Source organism: Lobosporangium transversale, assembly GCF_002105155.1.
Source record: "Lobosporangium transversale strain NRRL 3116 chromosome Unknown BCR41scaffold_22, whole genome shotgun sequence".
Classification (NCBI taxonomy): Eukaryota; Fungi; Mortierellomycota; class Mortierellomycetes; order Mortierellales; family Mortierellaceae; genus Lobosporangium; species Lobosporangium transversale.
In genome coordinates this window covers 287,910-305,007 of record NW_019029000.1, presented here as the reverse complement: position 1 = coordinate 305,007, position 17,098 = coordinate 287,910, and the positions used below count along the sequence as shown (strand labels likewise).

General features: G+C 40.7%; 5 protein-coding genes across 5 annotated transcripts; 3 read left to right on the top strand and 2 right to left on the bottom strand.

Moving 5' to 3' along the window:
- The first annotated feature begins 146 nt into the window (after window positions 1–146).
- On the top strand, window positions 147–2,146 carry BCR41DRAFT_355065 (60S ribosomal protein L18-B). The gene is made up of 3 exons (XM_022024444.1): window positions 147–166; window positions 778–864; window positions 1,559–2,146. Exons 1-3 carry the CDS (start codon window positions 164–166, stop codon window positions 2,018–2,020), a joined length of 552 nt encoding a protein of 183 aa, XP_021880635.1. The 5' UTR covers window positions 147–163; the 3' UTR covers window positions 2,021–2,146.
- Window positions 2,147–2,632: 486 nt separating this feature from the next.
- BCR41DRAFT_295735 (hypothetical protein) lies at window positions 2,633–3,600 on the bottom strand (the record flags this gene model as incomplete). Its single annotated transcript, XM_022020420.1, has 2 exons — window positions 2,633–3,258; window positions 3,393–3,600. Coding segments are annotated over 2 exons (834 nt in total), but the record flags the coding sequence as incomplete, so codon positions are not given.
- Window positions 3,601–9,233: 5,633 nt separating this feature from the next.
- On the bottom strand, window positions 9,234–9,790 carry BCR41DRAFT_422746 (hypothetical protein). The gene is made up of 2 exons (XM_022030193.1): window positions 9,708–9,790; window positions 9,234–9,587 (listed from the first exon to the last, which is right to left on the bottom strand). The coding sequence occupies exons 1-2, from the start codon at window positions 9,774–9,776 to the stop codon at window positions 9,336–9,338; spliced, it is 321 nt and encodes a 106-aa protein (XP_021880633.1). The 5' UTR covers window positions 9,777–9,790; the 3' UTR covers window positions 9,234–9,335.
- A 142-nt stretch (window positions 9,791–9,932) lies between these two features.
- BCR41DRAFT_337471 (P-loop containing nucleoside triphosphate hydrolase protein) lies at window positions 9,933–12,865 on the top strand. The gene is made up of 4 exons (XM_022022075.1): window positions 9,933–10,375; window positions 10,510–10,701; window positions 10,827–11,908; window positions 12,021–12,865. Exons 1-4 carry the CDS (start codon window positions 9,987–9,989, stop codon window positions 12,680–12,682), a joined length of 2,325 nt encoding a protein of 774 aa, XP_021880632.1. The 5' UTR covers window positions 9,933–9,986; the 3' UTR covers window positions 12,683–12,865.
- An 871-nt stretch (window positions 12,866–13,736) lies between these two features.
- Window positions 13,737–16,678, top strand: BCR41DRAFT_89852 (P-loop containing nucleoside triphosphate hydrolase protein). Its single transcript, XM_022031073.1, has 8 exons — window positions 13,737–13,756; window positions 13,884–14,052; window positions 14,183–14,573; window positions 14,765–15,064; window positions 15,203–15,270; window positions 15,381–15,855; window positions 15,977–16,224; window positions 16,354–16,678. Exons 2-8 carry the CDS (start codon window positions 14,050–14,052, stop codon window positions 16,609–16,611), a joined length of 1,743 nt encoding a protein of 580 aa, XP_021880631.1. The 5' UTR covers window positions 13,737–13,756; window positions 13,884–14,049; the 3' UTR covers window positions 16,612–16,678.
- Window positions 16,679–17,098: the final 420 nt, after the last annotated feature.

Below are 17,098 nucleotides of genomic sequence, written 5' to 3'. Positions count from 1 at the left end.
GTTTGTAGTTTGTAATTTGAATTGCGACGGGGGGTTTAGGCTTAAGGGTACTGTGCGACTAAAATCAAAAATTTAATTCAAAAAAAAGCTCCAGGGCTCGAATATCTTTATTGGCGTAGTGAGCGTTGATTAAAACTTCCTCTTTGCTTTAATCTTTACGAAAATGGTTAGCAGTCACTTTGAAGATGAATGCGAGGGGAAAGAGATATGGTTTACATCCAAAGAAATATCCAAGAAGTAAAAGGGAACATGGCAACCAATCCATCGATCTATACATCATCATCAACAGCGCTACTTCATGGAATTTATGGATCAACATATTACATATTATCAGGATCATCCATTTTTATTTTTTTTATTTTTATTTTTTTTTACTTAAGGAAGTAAAGACTTTCGAGTATTCGAGAGTGAATGACTATCTAGAATGAACTCGGAATAAACGAAACCTCAGTCCAAATCCAAATACACAAGGAGAAGTGGAGACGGATGCTGCGTTGTGAACTCTACTGTTGAGCGCACTATCTCACAACCCATCAACAAAGTAATACTTCATCATCTGCGGTTTGATGCTGCTTACAGGACAACTTGGACTATAATCATCAATCCAAGCTTTTTACTAAACAATGATCAACTTAAGGCTACAAAAATGCCCTTTTTTTTCTGGAGATGAAGAGATGGCATTTATTCTGTTTTTGGGCAACTCATGGCGAACTTATGATTCTGTAATACTAATCAGGCTGATATCTTTTTTGGGTATAAAAAAACAATAAAAAATAGGGTATTGACATCAAGAAGCACCACGTTCGCAACAAGAACCGTCAGGCTCCCAAGTCTGAGGATGTCTACCTGTTGTTGCTTGTCAAGGTAAATACATCATGGAATCATAGGAGCCTTATCCACTTATCATGAAAAACCGTTGGAACCAGAGAAAAAAGGAAGGCAATTAGGAATGATCGGGAACAAACTGAATAATGGATGACGCACTAAGGACATGGTTCAACGGCAAAGATAAAGCTTAAAGAATGCTTTTCATTTCCAGCAGGCACCAAACCTTCCAGGGAAAAATAGAGAGAAGTCGCATTATAAAAGAAATTTAGCTATCTTTTCGCCACAAAGAGCTATCAACTATTTCAGATCCGTCTATCCTGTGTATTTCAACAAAAAAAAAAAAAAAAAAAAAAATCGCTGGAGTCAATTAGTATTTTTTTTTTTTTTTTTTTTTTGCTCAACTACCACTAAGAAGGGAAGTAATATTCTTCTTTTGAAGGGATGACAGGAAACAGGAATAACAGCGTACTTCTCCACTCTTTATGGTATTAAGAGTGTAATGAAGCTAAATTTTTAATACTTGAAGTGGACATCAAAACAAAACAAGAAAATTCAGTGTTACATTTGTAACAAATCATAGCAATCACTCGGAAAGAAACAGTAGAGCAACCAAACAAATACAATATACCTGAAAAAACACGCAGTTTTTTTAACAATTGCTTTCCTTTATCCATATCTGTCTCTAATGGCGCTGTCACTGTTAAAACAAATGTTCATATTTATATTACAGCTCTACAGGTTCCTCGCTCGCCGCACGGACTCTTCCTTCAACAAGGTGGTCTTGAAGCGTCTCTTTATGTCACGTGTGAACCGCCCTCCCATGTCCATCTCCCGTATTGCACGCAACATGGCTGGCAAGCAGGGCAAGACTGCCGTCATTGTTGGCTCGGTCACCGATGACATTCGCTTTCTTGAGGTCCCCAAGTTGTCGATCGCTTGCTTGCGTATCACCAAGTCAGCCAAGGCCCGTGTCTTGAAGGCTGGCGGTGAGGTCATTACCTTGGACCAGCTTGCTCTCCGTGCCCCCACTGGTGCCAACACTGTCTTGCTTCGTGGCAAGAAGAACACCCGTGAGGCCGTCAAGCACTTTGGCATGGGCCCTGGTAAGCACGCCAAGCCCTATGTTCAGAGCAAGGGTCGTAAGTTCGAGAAGGCCCGTGGTCGTCGTGCTTCCCGCGGCTTCAAGGTTTAAAAGACAAAAAAAAAGAAAGAAAGAAATATCCTTCACTCCATCCTCTCTTTTTCTTGGACAATCTTTTTTTTCCCTTTCCTTGTTGATGTATTGGAGAAAGTGGGTAATGCCAGTCAAATTCTGCAAAAAAAAAAAAAAAAAAAAAAAAAGAAAAGAAAAGAAAAGAAAACCCAATGACAATGTTCCTAATAAAACGACCCAGTATTTGGTTTTTACATTTTCGGGTTACATAACACTATAACACTAACTTCACCTTCGAGGAACCTATTTAACGATTATTTATTTTTACTTTGAATGAGGGATAAAGGAAAGCATGTGCTTAAAATGTGTCAATAGTCGACATGTGCTGCTTCAGAGTTCGCGATCATACCATCGTGCATAGACTTCAGGATGGCATCGATAGACCGTCTCAAACACATGTGCACCATTGCTCCATGTCTTATCTACTTCGTCATATGAATTTGACATAGACGATGATGACGTTGTAGAAGGCTTGAAGGAGCTAGTGGTTGCGATGTCGAGACCATGCGCCACCCCCTCGACCTTGATTTCATCATTTTTTGTCAGTGTTTTTGAAGAGAAATCAATATTTGAACCGGTATACAGGCCCTTGATTTTTGAAGGGATCTGTGCATCCAAGGATGGATCAAAAAAGAATGGAATACTATATCGATCTTGTCCAGAAGTGTTATTCAAAACTCGATGCACTGTTGCATGATACAACCCTCCAGTCAGCTTTTCAATAGCCTCTCCCATCGTCACAATGAAAGTCTCTGGAATGGGTCTAGTCTCCATCCATTGACCCGTCTTGGGATCCTGACCTTGAAGTCCACCTACCATGTCTTGTAATAAGACTGTCAAGAACCCTGTATCTTTATGAGCACCACATCCTATGGTCGCATTGGCAGACTTTTTAACTGAAGGATAGCGGGCGCATTTTAGTCGGTAATAAGGCGTCTTGCCGAACAGATCTCGAAAATAAGAACCAGATAACCCAAGGGACAATGCCACGGCTTCCATCAACTGTTGAGACAATTGCTCTAGCTGACGCATGAAATCAAGGATACAAGGTTGGAATCTAGGTACAAGAGCCAGGGTTGAAGTCGGCCATTGATTGGGGCCTTGAAGACCATGGAAATCTGGAGAGATGGACGGTTGGAAGGTTGTGATAGGGTCTTGTTCAGGACCGAACTGTAGCTGTTCACGATGGTCAAGCTGGTTGTTGGTAAATTCTTCTCCTGCATGGAAAAATAGATGGGAAGGAAAAATAAAGGGGGAGAAGAGAGGGGGTTGGTGGAGATTAATAACGGTAATGAAATTGAAACATGCAGAACACAAAAAGAAGAAATTGTGTAACCCAACTTTCACTTACCCATCACTTTGTATCCACGGAAGTGTCTACTGTTAACAATCAGCATCTTCTTCTTCTCCTCCAGTGGCAGAGCAAAGTACTCTTGGACAGTCTTCATGGCATCTGTAGTCACTTCGATCGAGATGCCATGATCCTTAATGTAAAACGTACCAATCTCCATCAGCGAATGGCGCATCTCTTGTAAAAACTTTGGACGCGTTTCTGGGTTATGGAAATCCTTCAGAGAAAGTGTCTTTATCTTGCCAGGAAAAATAGTAGTAGCGGTAGTAGTGCTAGAGCAGCCCTGGGTCTTGAAGGTGGCAGGAACGGTAGTGGCAGCACTGTTGATATTGAACGCAGCAGGGCACGCTGAGATCTCAGCAAAGGCCGGTGTGACCAAACGGGCAACTTCAAACATCTTTTTTTTATTATTTAGAAAGGATGGAGTAATTCAATGATGGAAGAAAATGAAAAAGCTTATAACAGATGATACAACAATCAAGAAGAATAAAAAAAAAGTGAATTATGGGAAGACGCGTAGAATAATATATATATATATATATATATTTATATATATTTAAATAGATAATTATAAATATTATGATTAAAGGAGATTATTTGTATCGTTATGATTTCAGCAAGCAAGAAAATGCAATAGATGGATTAAGATGATAGATGTGTGATAGTGAAGCCCAATGCTGAAGGAAAAAGAAAAACAAAAGGAAGTAGCAAGAAGTACATCCCTTTTATACATTTTTTTCTCTTAGTCTTCCTTTCGAAAGATGGAAAGGGAACCAAAAATCGCAACCCCATTTTGTTGCCAGCAAAAGGCAGAACACTTTTGATTAAAGAATGAATTGACATTGTAAATACAAATCAAATAAGCTATTAAACAGGCTACTCTAGACCTTTTGAATAGCAAATGAGTGGGTGGCTATTATAATTAGATATCTAAATAGCATTGGATGAGTATTCCACACTGCTGCTTCAGTTGTCAAGGGGGAAGGGGATCTAGGCGTATATCCATCCAGTTGCTCAACGGAATTAAGTGTACACAACCGACAAATCGAAACGTGGTTGAACTGTAGTCAATATATGAATGAATGGAATACAATGAACGAGAAAGAATACTGAGTAATAAAAATAAAAAAGTAATTGGTAAATACTGTTTATTCAGGTTTATTCCCTGTGCCAATGTCCTCATATAGTAATGCCATTTAAAGGGGAAGGGAGAGGGAAGGAGGGGAGGAGCAAGTAAGTAAACAGCAAGGACGTGTAAAATTTGAATCATTGGGCGTTCGTTATGTCTTGCAAGAAGAGCACAATAGAGTTCAGGTTTGCAGGGAGCCAAATAAAAACAAAGAGGCATTTTAGAGAATAAGAGAGGATGGTCCCCGCCTTGGCCATTCGCCGGCAATTATAAAAAACAACAACAGAGATATGGATCAAAACAATCCAAGGTGCACTCTGATTTCGCCACTAAGTTTACATCTTGCTTCTCTCTCGCTTTTTTTTTTTTTTTTTTTTTTTTTTTTTTTTTTTCAGGTTCAAGTTACTCTACTATTTTTTGTCTACGTCTGCATTAAATGGATTGCCATTTCATGTCTGCGTTTGATGTGTTAATGTCGAGGAGAGTAATAGAATGAAATATAAGTAATTCACGGCTCTCATCTCTTCATGAAAATCGGTCTTATTTCTTCAGGAAAAGGCCATTTCTCATTTTTATTAATTATAATGTCAAAAAAAGATATATAATTTTATGAATCTTGCTCATATTGAGTAGGAAGGGGGGAGACGTAGGTGTGTCAACCCCTTCTGTTGCTTACAATGAAAACACGATAAAGGTTCACTACGCCTGATCCTCTATTGATCTAGCATTATACCATCTTCATCGAGCTCTTGGGCCTCTTTTCAAGGCATCTTGCGAGCAAGACCGTCGCTGCGCATTTATTAGAAATACACTCATTTTTCAAAATAGTGATCAGGAATATGCTATGCAAGAAGAGGGGTGGGCGTAACATAGTGCAAGGAGGTAGAACTCTAATTAACCCGCCTATGTATAAGCACTTTCTACGTCTGAACGTGTCAAACAACACAATCCCTTTGAAAACACGTCTCTATCAAACCTAGCGGCACATTCCTCACTAGTCCTGCAATATCTCCTCAGAAAGAGCACTCCTCGCTGTGCTCTATTAGCAAGAAAGCGGAAATAGGCCCGGGAGAAAAGGGAGAAAGAGAGAAAGTAAGCACTCCTATGCATGTTCACCTAAACCAAAGCAGAACAAGACTAGGGAGGAGCATTTTAAATAGTAACTGCCATGAGCAACAAAAGGTCTGATGGCCTGATATCTATTAAGCATCCATTCTATCTCTCTATTGTGCTTGCCATGAATGGGCATTGTCAACGGAGAAAATGTCTAACAGCAAAAAAAAAAAAAAAAGGCGGATGACTAACCTGGTGATAAGGAGCTGGAAGAAAGGATGGTAAATCAATATTAGCTTCTGCTTTAACAGCTAGTCATGCTTTGAAAGAATCTTTTTTCCCTGTTCCTTATTCTAATTAAATCCTGTCATGAATAAAAAAGAACAGCATTCATGAAGGTCTCTACTACGCATGACCTGTTGAGCTGGTTGCTCAGCAAACGCTTCCCTCCCCTTCCCTCCCTTTTTTTTAATATCTCATTTGTAAAGGAGGGTATAATGCGAAGGAGAAAAAAGGTGATAGAGTTGATAGAAATCAAAAAATGCTCATACTCTTCATTGCCACGAGTGGATCTACACTAGTCAGATGATTCCTTTCATGAGCAGTAGTATATTCAACTATTTATGCTTTTTCCTAGCCTTTATGGCATGGGAAAGGGAACAGATGTGGATTAAGACGCTTTAAGGTCAGAGCCCCTCCCTTTGAACTGGTTATATGGACAACCTACTCATGCTGTGCGCACGATGATCTACAGAAATAGCAAGAGAAGCTTTCGCCCCATTATGCATGCATTTACTTTCATTCCTTATTGGAGATATTCAACGCTCTTTTTTATTTTCTTGACTACATCCTTATTAATTTTTTCTCCTATTGTTGCTCTACTCTAACTTGCTTGAGTCGACTGGCTGTTCATATATTTGTGAAAAGATGTATCACTCCACATGTATCACAACAATAAGCACATGTATGCAGGAGCAAGGACAGCTCTATCGGGAGATGGCTCTCTCCTTTTTTTTTGTCAAAAGGGGGTGTCTCAACGATATTGGACGTGTATTTGTTTTTTGATTGGTTAATTCGAGCGTTGAGCACGTCTCCACAAAGAGTTCGTGTTACCCACAATCCCAACATTCCTTGGTTCGAGTCCTCCTGTGATACATTTATATCAACAAAGGCTTGCTATACGATCTATCGAATTGCTCTGTAGTTTGCCAAAAGGTTTAAAAAAAAATAAAAAAAAAAGAACATTCAAGGCGCGTAATCTATCCAAGAAGGCATGTTGATAAGCCTTCTGCTTAGTTAATTCAAGATAGAAGAAGAAATCGAAATTGAAGGCGATCATCACTATGCGTAGCTTCAGTATCGCAAATAGCGTGAGCAAAATGATCTATTATTGAGAATTTTAGGTGTCATATGCTCCAAGGAAGACGGGTGAAACCTGGGTAACAAGAGAGGTTGATACCTACCCAAAGAAGAAGGAAAAGAGAGGAACACACTACATCATATTCTGGGTCCATATCCACCTAGGTCCATTATCTCTTTATCTCGGTTGATGAAAAAGATTGGATCTAGGAAATAGGGTAAAGCAGTGAGTAGCTTCCTTGCGGGGAGACAAAAAGAGAGAGCTATAGGCTATTTGTGCAGGTGTTGTATAGCCCTTTCCAACGATGTGTGTTTGCATGAATTCTTTAAAAAAAAAAAAAAAAAAAAAAAAAAAAAACGTGGTTTTTCTGCTCTGTAGTCTTTACAATAAGGCCATTAGTGCTTTTATGCAGATTAAGGTTATCAGTGCTTTCATGCCAACAATTCTAAGGCATTCATAAAGCATATTTGTACTTCGCGTCAAGGAAGGGAAGATAAGGCACGTTAGGACTCTCGATTATTCTTTCCATTTTTCGTAATATGATTGCTTTGCATAATGCTTGTAAAATATTCCTTGCTAGTTATGTACAACGACTGGGGTTTATTGAGCCTGACCATTATGACAGCCTATGGTCGTCCGACTCGTTTGCCTTTACTCTTATCCTCCCATCCCTACTTATTTTAGGGGATGCAGCCTCTTGCTGTGAGAGTTGCCTCCTGCATTTGTTGCCTTGCTTGCTCAAACCCAAATACATCTTCAAACAGATATAAAGAGATGTCAAAGGCATTCTGGCTTGTATCTGCTCTACCTCCTATTGTTATTATTATTATTATTATTATTATTATTATTGTTGTTGTTGTTGTTGTTATTGTTGTTGTTGTTGTTGTTGTTGTTATTCGAAAGATCGCACACTGTTGCCTCGATATTGTATGCTTTCAGTCTCCTGCTTTAGCGCACAGCTTCCCTTTTTTTTTTTTAGTTGTGATCACACCCATGAAAACTTTAATGATAGCAAAGTTATTTATTCTGAGGACTCTTACATCTCTTTTCCTGTACCAAACTGACATGAATTTATAAGGTTCGATGTATATACTATTCATGCATTGATGCGCGTTATGTTTTTTTTTCTTCAACAACCGAGATCAGCATCGTATTTTATCTTCTAGTTTTCCCGATGGATGTATCACAAGCATTGGAAGCGATTCGGCAAAGGCATCCAGTTAGAGGGAAAAAAAAAAAAAGATCGAGAAATGGGGGACACACTTGTCTGATACTTTCTTTTTTTTTTTTTTTTATGAATCTGCTTTCTTTTTCATCCCCTTTAACCACAGAATTCATTCTTGCCTTATATCTCTCTATCTCTCATCCTTTACGCGTTTGCAGAAGTGCTAGATGATTGCGCATCAAAAGCCTTCTGTGTACAGGGGTGCTCTATTTGGATGTAGGTTTTAGTGAAGATACGAAATAATGGCATACAGCAAGATGAGTAAAGTCTCAATACTAATCTACGATGAACTACATTATCACAAATGGTCGGTAAACCAACGCGACTAAAAAAAAATAAAAAAAAAAAAGTTCATTTCACTTCTTAGGATAATGACAGTAGGTGAAGGTTGCAGCATTGCACCGTAGACATATTGGCACCCTTTTGAACTAATACTTGATCTGCTAATGTTCCGGCTTGTGGAATGATTGAAGGACCCAATGTAATACGATCCAGAATTAATATATCGATGTGACATCTACTTATTCTTGATACATGTCATTTGCAGTACCTTAGTCCTCTTTCGTGAACTCTAAATAATGACCTTTATTATATTACTCGTTATATGGAGAAGATACGTACATCATTGCTTGAGGGATCTGTTCATTGACCTTTTTTTTTTTTTTTTTTTGCTTTCGACGCGAATCAATCGCCTCTTAAAATTAATTTATTGATTCAGATTCAATCCAATGATCTCCCGATCTCTCGTGCTTCATTCACAACCTCGGCCTCTGTGTGTGTCATACATTACTGAAACAGTTATTACGAGCAGCAGTCTACTCCTCCCAACACTTGACGTTGGGGCCATTGACAGTAGAAATACATGTCAATTACAGACTGATCATTGGTCACTTAATAAAAAACGGAATGAATTTAAGCTTTGGTAACGGTTCCTAATAAAAAGCTTAATTTGTACTGACAAGAGCACACAAGAAAATGAGTAATTATCTTGTTCCCAGGAGCAATTGTTGCCCAATTTACAACCCATGCTGTTTTTTTATTTTACTGTCTTTGTTAAATAAGAAAGAAAGATAGACGACTGTCAGTGCGTATTTATTAAGCTTGTATTAGTGTAGAATATCTCTATATTAGTCGATCGACGTGCAACTCCAGCATGGTATTATCATTCATTTGATTCTAGTCCCTTGCACGAGCCTCTGCAGCCTTCCGTGCTGCATCAGCCTCCTTCCTAGCATTTTTCTCAGCACGTTTTGCTAAAGCCTCTGCTTCTTTAGCAGCCTTCTTCTTCCCTTGACGGGTCTTGGGTTCTGGAGGTGGCGGAGCATCAAACGCTGTGGGAGAGAAGTAGTTGATCACCCTCATCGAGATACCATATCCGACGAATGTGGCGAGTGGGTAATAGATATAGCTATTGTTGATGTCATACGCCTAATGCGATAGTAAATAAAAAATAGGTCTATGAGACATCTGCTCGAAGAAAAAATCCACTCTTTTTTCAAACTTCTCTCTATAAAACAATCTTTTCCGCGTATTAGAATATGGTCATACATGGCAGAACAGAAGTGAAACAAGTAATATGCCGAAACCAACTGCGTAGAAAAGAGGCCGGTAGGACATGATGGAAAATGAATGAAAAAGAATGTTACAGAAAGCATTCCTCGTTGCATAGTTCCAAGTTTGTAAAGAGGCGCTTTGGTCAGGTGATGTCCCATATGACTGCCATTTTGTTTTGTATTCAGTACATTTTTTTTTTTTTCTATTGTTTCCAATTGACCTCCTCATTCACTACCTTTTCTCTTTTTTTTCGACAGGAATTGCTCCTACCAGATGTCTGATTCCAAATCGCAAAAGCTGGTTAAAGCCGAAAAGGATGCAGAAGCTCCTCAGGAGAATCCCTATCTTGCACATTTGCCGCCCAGTGAGCGTCTGGTCGGGGGCGCAGCTGCCTCTGGACGAAAGAATCCCTATGGTCTTGCTCCCAACCATCCTTTGGCCAACTTCGTCATTGGCGCCACCACTGCAGAACAGGCAGAAGCTGCTGAGGAAGGAGATATTAACCCATTCACCGATAAGCCCTTCAGTGATAAATATCGCAAGATCCTTGCGGGTCGTCGCAAGCTTCCTGTCAACAAACACCGCAAAGAATTCTTGAACTTGGTTCAGAATAACCAAGTTGTTATTCTGGTGGGAGAAACGGGGTCTGGAAAAACTACTCAGTAAGGTTATTCTTTTTTCTTTATGCTTTCTGACGCGTCATTATAGTGAATGATCGCAATTTTAATGAGACATCTACGTGATGACCATTTGGATTGATATTTATTTTTCATACTCAATCTCTTTAACGTAATAGGATCCCTCAATTCTTGGTGTTTGATGAACTTCCTGGATTCAAGGGTAAAAAGATCGCGTGTACTCAACCCCGCCGTCTTGCTGCTATGTCCGTTGCTCAGCGTGTTGCAGAGGAAATGGATGTTGTTATGGGCCAAGAAGTCGGCTATAATATCCGTTTCGAGGACTGCACAAGTGCAAGTACCATTCTTCAGTAAGTTTCTTTTTTTTAAAAAAAAAAAAAAAAAAAAAAAAAAATCCACCGCCGCAGTCATTATTTCCATGTGAGATGTTTTAGGAATCAACTAACTTACAGTTATTATACCCATCCATAAATAGGTACATGACTGATGGTATGTTACTGAGGGAGGCAATGAATGATCCACTGCTCACACGTTATTCTGCCATTATTCTGGACGAGGCTCACGACCGCACATTGTCAACTGATATTTTGATGGGCTTGATGAAGGAGATCATTAGAAAGAGATCAGATCTCAAGGTAGTGGTCATGTCTGCTACTCTGGATGCTGGGAAGTTCCAAAAGTACTTTGACGATGCACCTTTGATGAGTGTTCCTGGCCGTACCTTCCCTGTTGAAATCTACTACACTCCTGAGCCTGAGAGCGATTACCTGGAAGCTGCTATTTTCACCGCGCTTCAGATCCACCGTAGTGAGGATCCTGGCGACATTTTGTTGTTCTTGACAGGAGAAGAGGAAATCGAGGATGCATGCAAAAAGATTAAAATGGAGGCAGATATGATGCCTGATACAGGCCCAGTCAAGGTGTTGCCACTGTACTCTACCTTACCGCCCCAGGCTCAAAAGAGAATTTATGAGGATGCACCCCCACCAAGGACTCCTGAAGGACGACCAGGACGAAAGATTGTTGTTTCTACCAACATTGCTGAAACGTCACTGACAATCGATGGAATCGTTTATGTCATTGACCCTGGTTTCTCGAAGCAGAAGGTGTACAATCCTCGCATCCGTGTGGAGTCACTGTTAGTCTCACCTATTTCTAAAGCGTCAGCCCAGCAGCGTTCTGGTCGCGCTGGACGTACTCGGCCCGGAAAATGCTTCAGGCTATACACAGAAAACGCATTCATGAAGGAGCTTATTGAAACAACCTACCCTGAAATCCTCAGAAGTAACTTGGGTACAGTTGTGTTACAGCTCAAGAAGCTTGGAATCGATGACCTTGTCCATTTCGACTTTATGGATCCCCCAGCACCTGAAACACTCATGCGTGCCTTGGAACTACTTAATTACCTTGGGGCTCTGGATGATGATGGTAACCTGACACCTTTGGGCAGTATCATGGCTGATTTCCCCCTGGACCCTCAACTTGCCAAGATGCTTATTATGAGTCCTCAATATGGATGCTCTAATGAGATCATGACCATTGTCTCATTGCTCAATGGTAAGGCACCATACTTTGTTTGACACTTCTAAACTTTTGATTTATTTTTATTCATAAAAAAGATGATGGAAAAGAAAAAACATATGCTTATTATTATTCTGTTTCATAATAGTTCCTTTGGTCTTTGTCCGCCCTGCAGACCAGCGAAAGGCAGCTGACGAAGCCAAGGCTCAGTTCGCTCATCCAGATGGCGACCATCTCACACTTCTGAACGTATACCACGCTTATAAGACCTCGGGCGAAGATCAGAAGTGGTGCTACGACAATTACTGCAATTACCGTACCTTAAAGTCCGCAGATAATGTCAGGACACAACTCAAGCGTTATATGGAGCGTTTTGATCTGGACTTGGTGTCACTGCCCTTTGATGAAAGGCCTAAGGGTCCTTACTATACAGGAATTCGTAAGGCCTTGGTTACAGGATACTTTATGCAGGTAGCTCATCAGGAGAGATCAGGAAATTACCTGACCGTCAAGGACAACCAAGTAGTTCGACTTCATCCCAGCTCATGCTTGGACCATGCAGCCGAATGGGTGATCTATAACGAATTTGTGTTGACGAATCAAAACTTTATCCGCACTGTAACAGAAGTGAAAGCAGAATGGCTTTTGGATATCGCTCCAATCTATTTTGACTTGGATTCATTCCCTAATTGTGAAGGCAAGCGCGTACTTGAGAAGTTGCTCAGGAGGCGGAAAGATGAGGAGGATATGAAGAAGAACCGAAAAAGTGATCGCAGTGACCGTGACCGTGATTACAAGCGTAGGAAATAGTCGTATGGATACGCATCCTCTTCATTTATGATAGATAAACTCTGTAGATCGAATCCCTCTCTCTTTCTTTTTCTCTTTTTCTTATTTTGCATCCCTCATAGTCAGTTGTTTTCTTCAATTCAATCTCCAATCATAATCTCAACAGAACTGATAAAAGTAATTTCACAGCTTGCACTGTGTATCAATATTTACTTGTAACAAACATGTTTTCTGCCAATGCTGCGGCATGATTTTTTCTGGGTTGCACAGAAGTTTGCACAGTCACCATTGGTCGCGACATGCCATTGGGCACCTGAGCGACCCGTAGTCAGTGAATAAAATATGATGACTACCCTATCAAAAACCTGTCGAACTGCTTGTAATATATCAAGTAAAAAAGAGTATTGACGGCAGGGAATATCTCTTCCCATCCATCATCACAATCCCTCATCGTCCTTTCATTGACATTGCAAACTATTTTGTAACAATTTTTCCATATATTTTATAACTTTGCTCTGACCTAGAAGTATCCCATGCTGGTCATTACGATGCGTGCACACCGCTCCATGGCTCTCGTGGCCCTAGGAAGACCCCATCGCCATCGGGCTGTCATCTACACCTTACGAACACGAGTTCATACCAACCACACGGATGCATCGAGCAACGGTATCTGTCGAAGCCTACCTCACCGCTTCTTCACTTCCACGACGACATATCGATACGCAAATCAACCCCCTAGCGGCTCGTCGTCGTCGTCGTCACCAACTTCCTCCATCCCTTCGACTACCTCTGCTTCAACTAATGCTACATCTAGCGCTTCGCAAGAAGTCTCAGAAGGAGTGGCTATTGCTCCCACTCGAATCACCCGCAAGAGATTTTCAAAGTTGACATCCCCAGAAACTTCATCAACTACGCCAATAGCAGCCGCAAAAGCTGAGACAGTCAAAGTAGGTTCAGGAGGTGCTCCAGCAAGTTCAATTGATGCCGCTGCGAATTCTGCTGCGATACAGCAAACGTCAGAAAAGATTCATGCTGACGACGGGAAAAGCCGCGAGACGACGGCAAAGATCCGGTCAGGGTCACAATCCACAAGAGGTAATTTTTTTTCTCACAGAGAATGAAAATATTCAGGCTGCTCTTTATAGGGAAGCGGTTCCACAGTTTATTTTTTAATGCTGTTTCTTTGTTGCTAAATGACAGGGGATCCTCCTTCAAGCGACAGCTTCCACAATGGATCCAACTCATCCTCTAGCTATCCACAATCGCCTTATTCAAGTCCCTTCCAGTCTCGTGATGTCATTGGTGGTGGAGGAGAAGCATCTGCTGGTAGGAAAAACGGAACATCTACGCAATTCCCAGATTGGTTTGGAAGTATTCAAAATCCTCGAATGGTAAAACATCCTTTTATTTCCACTGCCAAGTCTTGATCTAAACAGTACGCTGACGAGCATCTAGTATTTATTTTTTCAGCAAGAAGCTAATCTCAATTTGAACCATCCTATGTTTATCATCTTTCTACAGATCGTCAAACATCTGGATGAATATGTCATTGGACAGGAGAAGGCTAAAAAAATTCTTGCAGTAGCTGTTTACAATCATTACTCGCGTGTCAATGAGAATCTACGTCAGCACCATATCCAAGAAACGGCAGCAGCTATGGCCAACAACCCACCACTTTCCACGAATATGTATTATGGCTCCAGTGTCTTAATGAGCGACGGACCCAGCACACCTGATCCTATCATTGAGCCGTATAACCCTCCATCGCCACCTACTTCACCATCCTCGTCCTCGTCTTCGCCCTCATCTTCAGGATCAGACTCGAGCTCTTCCTCGAAGGAAACTAACTCCGGTTCCTCTAGCGGCACTAACTCCAACAGTAATAATAGCGAGGCACATGTGCCCGGTAGACGTAAGAAAATAATAACGCGCATATGGATAAATGTGATATTTAAGGCTCTAAGGGGCATAGACCAGTTACTTTTCACCATAGCTTTTGCAGAGAAAACTGAGAGCCTCACAGTATTTTAAGAAGCATTCATGCAAAAACCAAAAATACTAACCTGTTTATTACATCTGTATGCTCTTGATTCTATTTTACAGAGGCTATTCACTATCCACATCGGCAGCCCTGGATCAATACGGCAACCAATGGACATGGACATGGTCAGAACCCTCCATCAATGTTTTCGCAACCATACGATACATACCAGAAACCACCATCACCACCTCATACTCAGCAATCGCCCTTGGCGCGTAAGGGTGTAGAAACACAAACAAAGACACCACCTACTATTTTTGACAAGAGCAACGTCCTGTTGCTAGGACCCACTGGGTCAGGAAAAACCTTGCTGGCGCGAACATTGGCTAAAGTTCTTAATGTTCCCTTCTCTATGTCTGATGGTAGGGATTCTATTTCTTTGGCAGGATAAAATCCATTTTAGAATGGATCTCGGAGAATGCTGTAATGAATCCAAACATATCTAAGATTTTTGTTTTCTCTAACAACCTTTTTTTAAACATTTTATTCTGAAAATATAGCTACACCATTCACGCAGGCTGGATATGTGGGCGAAGATGTGGAGATGGTCATTCATCGACTGTTACAGGTACTTGAAAAAGAATACGTTGCATATATGTTTGACGTGAAAATGTTGCAGGTATTCAGCTGGAAATTAAGAAATCTCTATATTTTCTTTTCCCCCCTCTCTCTCAACAGAACTGCGATTATAATATCAAAAAGGCGGAGTGTGGAATTGTTTTTATTGATGAAATTGATAAAATCGCAAAACGACCTGATACTATGTCAATTTCCAAGGATGTTTCAGGCGAAGGTGTCCAGCAGGCTTTGCTAAGGATGTTGGAAGGTACTGTCGTCAATGTTACAGAAAAGAATGGCTCGAGCTGGAATGGATCAAGTATGGGTCGTAAGAATGGTTTGCCTGGCATTGGAGGGCCAAATTCAGGAGGAGGAGGACCTGGAGCCAAGGGTGAGATTTACTCTGTGGACACGAGCAATATTCTTTTCATCTTGAGTGGAGCATTCATTGGGCTTGAAAAGATCGTCATGGACCGTGTATCAAAGGGCTCAATTGGTTTTGATGCCAATGTGCGGGCACCATCATCCGAATTGAGCTCGTCAAAAGGGGCCGCAACCCATGTGAGCAAACTTTTGGACCAAGTAGATCCTGCAGGTAAAGTGCCACAAAACTGTCCTAATGAGGATGCTTATTTAGTTTGAAGTACTATAGGGCTATTCGCTCACCAACAAATGCGTATTTATTTATTTTTTTGGATGGGCGTTGGTGTTTTTAGATTTGATTAAGTTTGGTCTTATCCCTGAATTTATTGGGCGTCTGCCTGTGGTTGCATCTGTTAATCACTTGGATGAAGCTGCCTTGGTGCGCATCTTGACAGAACCTCGCAACTCTCTTGTGAAGCAGTACCAAGGGCTATTTGGGTTGGCTGATGTAAAAATCCATTTCTCGCAATCTGCACTACACTCCATTGCTGCGCAGGCCATTGAGAAACAAACTGGCGCCCGTGGTCTGCGTCGGATTATGGTAAATATCTATCCCGAGTAGGCCTTTTCTTATACCCTCAACTAAAGAAAATAGATGTGGTATATTGCAATGTGTGGATCAAAATATTAACCACGTGAATTTTTTTTTCCTTTGTTGTGTTCATAATAGGAATCAATGTTGCTTGATATGATGTATGAGGCTCCAGACTCTTCGATCAAGCATATCGTGATTAACAAGGAGGTTGTTTTGGGCAAGAAACCTGCGTTATGTTTTGGAAGGGGTGCTGAAAGCACAGTCACTGAGGCCTTGGACCGAGATGATGAGGAATTTGGTTTCAGACACCCACAGATCCAGGAAACTCCAGCTGCTGTTGCAGGCCAAAGTCAAGATGACGAGCCTGCAGCCGCCGAAGCAGTGTCGGTGTAATTAGAGTGCTTGAAGAGGAAAGGGAGCCAAGCAAAGCTCAGGCATTCACTGGAATTGGGTTATGGTTAGGCGGTCGTAGCAGGCTTTTTTTTTATTTTGTTTTGTTTTGTTTGCTTTATATTTTATTTTATTTTTTATTTTTTTGTTTGATAGTATTCCTCAATTGCCTTAGACCGCATTGGATATCTTTCACGCGAAGCGACTCTGTTCATTAGTGTAAATAAATTAATAAATGCTTTTCTTGAATGTAATAAGCCTTGTTATGTTCTTTGAAAATGTATACCACAAATGTATGAACATCAATAGAAAGGCCTAAATCATAGCTCTTTCATCACAAGGAAAGCACACAAGGCGTTTTGGTCATGCAAAAATGCGATAAAAGTCCACGATATAAACAATAAGAAAATCAGGAAGGAAGATGGGCTATCACGTAAGAAAAAAAAACCCACCACTTTCTTTCTTCCTTCCTTCTTCTAAAACACGAAAA